This window comes from Orbicella franksi, chromosome 12 (genome assembly GCF_964199315.1).
Source record: "Orbicella franksi chromosome 12, jaOrbFran1.1, whole genome shotgun sequence".
Classification (NCBI taxonomy): Eukaryota; Metazoa; Cnidaria; class Anthozoa; order Scleractinia; family Merulinidae; genus Orbicella; species Orbicella franksi.
In genome coordinates, this window is record NC_138156.1 from 9,648,593 (window position 1) to 9,655,910 (window position 7,318).

The 7,318-nt window shown below is 37.9% G+C and overlaps 1 protein-coding gene across 1 annotated transcript; it reads right to left on the reverse strand.

Moving 5' to 3' along the window:
• Positions 1-2,354: 2,354 nt before the first annotated feature.
• Positions 2,355-6,079, reverse strand: LOC145464104 (E3 ubiquitin-protein ligase TRIM45-like). The gene has a single exon (XM_081447919.1). It carries the CDS (start codon positions 6,012-6,014, stop codon positions 3,615-3,617), a length of 2,400 nt encoding a protein of 799 aa, XP_081304045.1. The 5' UTR covers positions 6,015-6,079; the 3' UTR covers positions 2,355-3,614.
• Between the last annotated feature and the right edge of the window lie 1,239 nt (positions 6,080-7,318).

Genomic DNA, 7,318 nt, shown 5'->3' on the forward strand with positions numbered 1-7,318 from the left:
AACTTTGAATCTAGTCAATAAAAGAATGGTTAAACTACGGCCCGATCATGGCTACTTGTCACACTTGAGTTCGGGCAAAAGATAAATTGGAGGCTTCGCGCCCCGCGTCGTGATTTCGAGACGGAAAACGTGACTGTTTTGCCTATTATTGTTGACCCATGTCTAAACAATTTTCCGCTTTCATGAACGTTAATTTGAAATTTATCCTGACTTAAAGGAAGAGTTATATCACTATTGCCCAAATCCCCCTCTTCATAGGCCATATCCGAGTTCGCTCTTCTCACTGTGTCAGTAGGAGTTTTCTTGTGAAACCATTCATTTGGAAATATTTCTTAAAACCATTTTACCTCAGCTTTAGGTAGAACAAACTTATTTCATGTGAATTAAACATTTTCCCCATGAATCGTTCAGAAACAGAGACATAACACAACTTGGAACTGGCCTCTTGTCACCGAGCACCAAATAATTAAGCCGGCAAAGTTTGGATTTCAAAATCTTACTTTTTATTCACAATTTTCAATCTCTACAAGCTTATACGACATTGGTAAATATGTTGTAACGAAATTGCTAATGTCACAGAGAATATATCACTGTTTATTTACAAAATTCAATGATATAATGTCTGCTAAAAAAACGTACAAGTGTAGCAAATGCATGTTACATGAATAACCTTAAAGTCAATCATAACAGACTTTTGAAAAGCTATTCTTAATCAGTTGCTATTAAAATTATTGGAGAGGCCGATATCTTGGCCTGTCTAATTCGTCCATAGTTCGAATTTTAATTTTTCCAAAATAGGCAATTCTTTCATTTTTCAATTGTTTGATTCAGTCTATTTGCCTTCATAAAAAAGACGAATTTTCAAGTCTTAGACAAAAACAGCCTTAAAAACTAAATTAAAGAAACATTAACCTCTTAAGTAAATCTGAGTAAATAAATTTCGATCAAAACTTAGAATCCTTACAATAGTCAAATCACATAATCGGAGGCGCGATCTGACTTGCTATTACACAGGGCTATACTGGATAAAAACCTAGTTAATAGGTAAATCGTAAAACTACTGATAATTAAAGAATGTGTCAAACGGAAAAATAAAGCGCGCACAGTTCTATGCGAATTAAAGCAGATCACACTAATCTCGAATACGAAATGGCCCGATATTTCTAACAGAGATCATTTAATTGAAAAAGCGTGTCGCGAAACAATGGAACATCAAATCATATTTTGTAGCAGCTGACTGAATTACGTCATGTTGATCTTTATCTACTCGAAGATCTGAATATGATCGTTATTGAAGTTTCGACAATACTTAACTTGAATTTAAGAGAAGGGGGCGGGAGGACGAAGCGACCATTTTTGGGCCTTTTGGGCTTCAAATATGTTTTTCAGCAATAAGTCGTTCGTGCCCCTACATTCCTTCCTGTTGTAATCCACATACAGAGTGATCTTGCTGATGACATTGTTTACATTTTTCTTCATTAACATACGAATTTGCACTGAGAAGGCATCATGCTAGATGCAACAGTACCTCCAAACATTCAATCGGATTCACAGAGATTGTGAAACTCAGGAATTGGTTACGTTTTTGGCTCTATGGGTGAGATATTCAGGGTGAAATTCGCTTTCAAATAGTGCAAAATTTCTGTTCGGCAAAAGCGTCAGTAATTAAGTTCATACATTCTTGTTGAAATTTTGAGGTTTTAAACCTCCATCGCACAAAGAGTATTCAATACGTCGGGGCTCAAATCCCTTGGCACAGCTAATTGTTCTATGTCTTCAATATTCAAAACTGGTATATTTTTGAAACTTGATCAAAAACTAAATCTCTTGTGGAAATGATGCAAATCTTGTTAACAAAGATTCTCCTATGGCGACTTGTTCAGGCTTGTTTTCACGATGAATTCTCAGCAGCTTATAAACATCGATTTCTTTTCTTTCTTTCTTTTTTGATTTTCTTTTATCGAGCAGAGAAGACATAACTTACACAAGGATTATTACACATTCAGTTAAAAAGATGTACAAGTCTTGTTTAGTAATCAATATATAGGACTAATGAACATTTGTTTCATTATTCTAATATTTTATAGAAATCTTTTAAGCTTCCGGTCATCGTTGTTTAATTTTGAATCTAATCAATTAAAACGAGTATCCTTGAACGCGCCCCAATCATTGTCTCGCTTGAGTTCGGGCAAACGATAAACTGGAGGCTTCGCGTCAAGCGTCGTGATTTCGAGACGAAAAATGTGACTGTTTTGCAGTCTATTGTTGACCCATGTCTACAAATATTTCCACTTTCATGAATTTCAAATTTTCTCCTGGTTTAGTCTTTGTGTTTAAAGAAGAAACAATTGAAGCCATTCATTTGGAAATATTGTTTTAAAAACCATTTTACCCCCGTTTTAGGTACAGCAAACTTATTTTCATGTGAAATAAACTTTCTCCCCATGATTCGATCAGAAGCAGAGATAAAGTGTAACTTGGAACTGGCCTCTTGTCACTGAGTACCAAATAATTAAGCCAGCAAAGTTTGGATTTCAAAGTCTTACTTTTTGTTCACAATTTTCAATCTCTGCAAGCTTATATGACATTGGTGACTATGTTGTCACGAAATTGCTAATGTCACAGAGAATATATTACTGTTTATTTACAAAATTCAACGATATAATGCCTGCTAAGAAAACTTAGTAACTTGTTTACAAGAGTATTCAAAATTATTTACTGGCTGATATTGAGGGTCTGGATGAGGCCAGTAAACCTAGATAGCTGACAACAAGTCCTAATTATAACTGTCAGCTTGGAAATAAAGCTTTCTTTAACGAACTGCTAACTGATTCAAAATCAGCAAATTTACTGATCTGGGATGAAAAATTAACTGATTGCTGAGAAATCACCGAAAATTAAACTGATAAACTGATCGAGATTACATCATCTCTATCCAGACCCTCTGATGTTGAAAACCACTCGAAACTTTAAGTTCCAGCTTTGCATCGAGTTACATTTCTGGCAAGTATTCTAAATTACATTAACTTGATATAAATTTAACACTGTTTCCGGTTGTAAGGGTGTAACAAAGAAATGTTACATCAATAAAATTAACTTAAAATCAATCAAAATAGTCTAAAATAAGAGCTTCTCTAATTCGTCCATTTTTGAGTTTAAACTATTCCCAATAGACCGTGATTATTCATTCTTCGATTCTTAGATTGTTCAGTCCACTATCCTTTATGATTAATTCGAATTTTCGAGTTTTAGAGAAAAAACAACTTTATGAGCTTAGATATTTAAAAGCGTCAGTGACCGATTATGCAGATACACTTCAATAAACACTTTGAATCCTTACAATAGTTAAATCACAGAATCGGACGCATAACTTGCTATTACACTATACTTGGTGAAACCCGAATAAATGGCTCAATCATAAAATTGCTGATAATCCAGGAATATGCTAGAACGAAAAATAAAGCGTACACTCTTCTGCGCGACTTAGCCCAGATCACACTACTCACGATAAAGAAATGGCGCGAAATTTCAAACTGAACCGAAACTATGACAAAGCGTATCGCGGAAAATCAACTCAAATTTTGTAGCAGCTGAGTTAGTTACATCATGTCGATTTACTCGAAGATCTGAATGCGATTGTTAATGAAGTCAGACACAACTATCCTACCATCGGTAAGAACTGCTGTTGAGACTGGGTTATTTAACTCTCCTATCCCGCTCCCTTTTGTTCCAAACTTTGTGAGAAACTTCCCATTCAGTTCAAACACCTGAACTCTGTGATTAAGTTTATCACAGACCATCAAGTGTCCTGCCTTGTTAACTGACAAGCAACGAGGTGTATTGAACTCCCCGTCTCCTCCCCCCTTCTTTCCAAATTTGTATAAATAATCTCCCTCCCTAGAAAACACTTTAATTGAATTTTCTCCGCTATCTGATACTATAAGAAAGTTGTCATACTGGACGCAGTGCCAGGGTGCCTTGAAAGAACCCTCTCCACCAATTTTACGTAAAAACTGACCACGAGGAGAAAATATTTTGATTAGTTTGTTACCAAAATCCGCGACAATAACATTCCCGTCACTGTCTACAGATAAACCAAGGGGACGCCCAAGCTGGTGATCAAGATTTCCTTTGCCACCAAACTGGGTCAGGTACTCACCCCTCTCACTGAACAATTGAACACGGTGGTTGTTACTGTCCACCACTAAAATATTCTCATTCTTTATATCAAAAGCTATCCCGGAAGGACTGTCAAATTCTCCCTCTTTATCGCCCTTTGTACCAAACGATCTTAAGTAAGTTCCATCACTACTAAACAGCTGGACTCTGTTGTTACCAACCTCAGTCACTGCAATTTCATCACGTTCATTCACTGCCACTCCCCAAGGCTCTCTTAGCATTCCAGCAGCCGAGCCTCGCTGTCCAAACGATCTTAAGTAAGTCCCCTCACTACTAAACAGCTGCACTCTGTTATTACCTCTATCAGTCACTGCAATTTCGTAACGTTCGTTCACTGCCACTCGCCAAAGATTACTTATCATTCCAGCAGCCGAGCCTCGCTGTCCAAACGATAACACGGATCTAAACTGTCTGGCGTTGACCTGAACCACAAATGGGCTGCCATGAATGTGTTCCTCGTTTACTTTTACTGATGCATTGCATTTTCCAGTTTCTTTGGCCAAATAGCTGATATTGTAGCTGCCATCTTTGTTATCTTGGACTCGTGCTTCCGTCGCACAGTCCTGTCCTTGCTGATTTCTGATTCCCACTGTTACACAGTCACGCTCGTCATAACATTGTTCTCCTTCAGCATTTCTTGTTGTCAAAACAAACTGTGCTTCAAGTCCGACGACAGCTTCATTGATTCCTTTTCCTTCGGCATTTGATTGCTGCGCACTAGTCTTGGGAAGGAAGGTTTTGAATGAGCCGATTCCTTCAGTGATTGCTTTCTCTAGTAATGATTCGTTTTCCACGAAAATAAATTGACGAAGACCTTCAAGGTCACAGTCGACTTGTCCTCCTTCAAGCCTGACTCCTTCCTGAAAGATTGTTTTCAATGTCTTATCTAACTGTGCTATCTCGGGGTTTGTGCTTCGCTTTAGAAGTGTTTCAGTATTTTCAATTCCTGTTTCAATCTTTTGAGCTTGGTGTTCAATCTCATTCTTCTGTATTTCCAGTCGCTGGAGTGATTGTTGTCCTTGATTTTCAACTTCATGAATGATCTCCTGTTTCTTCGTTTCGATAACAGCAAATATGTTATCAGCAAACTGCTGCACTCTTCTTTTCGCATTGGCGACTTCTCCTCGAATTTTTGCACAATTCTGGTCAATTTGGAAGATTTTATTTCTCATCTTTTGTGCCATTTCCTTTTGGGATTCGATCACAGTCTTCGCTTCTGCTTTTCTTTCATTCGCCGCTTCTTCCAAAAGTATTTTGATGTGGCCGTCGCCGTGAATGGTTGCTGCACAAGAATAGCAAACGGGTTCTTCACAGGTCTTACAAAAAAACTCCAGTTCTTTCTTTTCATGTCCTGGCTTTCCGCAAAATGCTGGTCGCTTTAACACGTCCTCGATGTCTTGATCTTGGAAGTCTTTAAGAGCCAACACTCGGTGGTCTTTATTAGCTCGGATTATGTTGTGTCCAGTGATACAGTCGTCACACCAGAATGCACAACACTGGAAGCAGTACAAACTCTGGGAGCTTTTTTTGTCACAGTTTCCACATTTGACGCCTGTAGTGCTACACGCTTGGATGGCCAACACATCTAGCAAACTGTTAATGCGAAAGTTGGTCGGCAGATCCTTCAAGTTTCCACTGCTAGGGACTCTACTCTCTCTTCTACATTCCGGGCATGTAATGATATCATGGCGGCCACTCGTTCGTAGAATTCCTTCCAAGCAGTGAAGGCAAAAACTGTGTAAACATGGCAGCATTTTTGGATCTGTGAATGTGATCATGCACACAGAACAGGATACTTCTTCATGAAGATTGCTTAGCAAGGTTTTTATATCCATGATTATGGAAAGGCGGAAAACAGGGAGGGCTTGCAGTTGTAAACGAATTTAACAATGAAGTCTTGTGATCGAGCGTTTGATAATATTAACCAATCATAGAACGTTGTTTATAGACATGTTTGACATGTACGATTTCTAAAAATTTTAAAATGTGATCAGTTTAGCTTGACCTTATCCACAATTCATGTTGTGTCAGTTTCCTAACTGATTGAATGGTTGAAAGAAGACAGTCACTAAGTTTTGTGACATTGACCAATCACAGAGCGTCATTAGAGGTATTTCCATATCACACGACTTCTAAAAATAAGCACAGGATGAGCCAAGATTTCTGAGAATTGTAATTGAGATTCCTTGACCTTATAAATTTGAAAGGCTATCTTATACTTATGATGATACTTATGATTTTGATCAGAAAGAGCAGGAAATAGATCGATATATATCTGCCATGCTTCCTTAAACAACAACCCTCATGAATACTGATATTAAAAACATTAAAATTTCGAGTAGGTTGCACGAACTTGCTCTTAGCAATACAACAATAGCGATAACTGCAAATGATTTTTACATGCACTGCATGGCATATTTGATTCATAACCGGGCTATGTTTTCCTTATTCCACAATTTTTGCTTTTAGGTGTCAATTTATAATTAAAAACGATGTGCACTTGTTTTGTCGTACTTGTCAGGTAATATGGGATTTGAGAGATAGTTATTAGGACTTGTAGGAGGGTGGGATTTGTGGTCCTGCTTGATAGAAACTCTGGTCCCAAGAACAATAGTTCTGCTGGTCAAAGAAGTGGCCATTAAATCTGACGTACTCTATTTCGGCAATACTTAACTTGAATTTAAGAGAAGGGGGAGGAAGAAGCGACCATTTTTGGCCCTTTTGCGCTTCACTTATGTTTTTCCGGAATAAGTCGTTTGTGTCGCCTGCATTCCTCCCCGTTGTGATCCACATACAGAGTGATCGTGCTGATGTCACTCTTTACATTTTCCTCATCAACATACGACTTTGCAATGAGAAGGCATTATGCTAGATGCAACAGTACTTCCAAACATTCAATCGGATTCACAGAGATTGTGAAACTCAGGAATTGGTTACATGTTTGGCTCTATGGGTGAGATATTCAGGGAAAAATTCGCTTTCAAATAGTGCAAAATGTCTGTGTGGCAAAAGCGCCAGTAAGCTCATACATTCTTGCTGAAATTTTGAGGTTTTAAACCTGCATCGCAGCGGGCCTCAAATCCTTTAGCAAAGCTAATTGTTCTATGTCTTCAATATTCAAAACTGGTATATTTTTGAA

Coding starts and splice junctions, on each gene's coding strand:
- LOC145464104 (XM_081447919.1), bottom strand. CDS start 6,014: ATGGATATAAAAACCTTGCTAAGCAATCTTCATGAAGAAGTATCCTGT.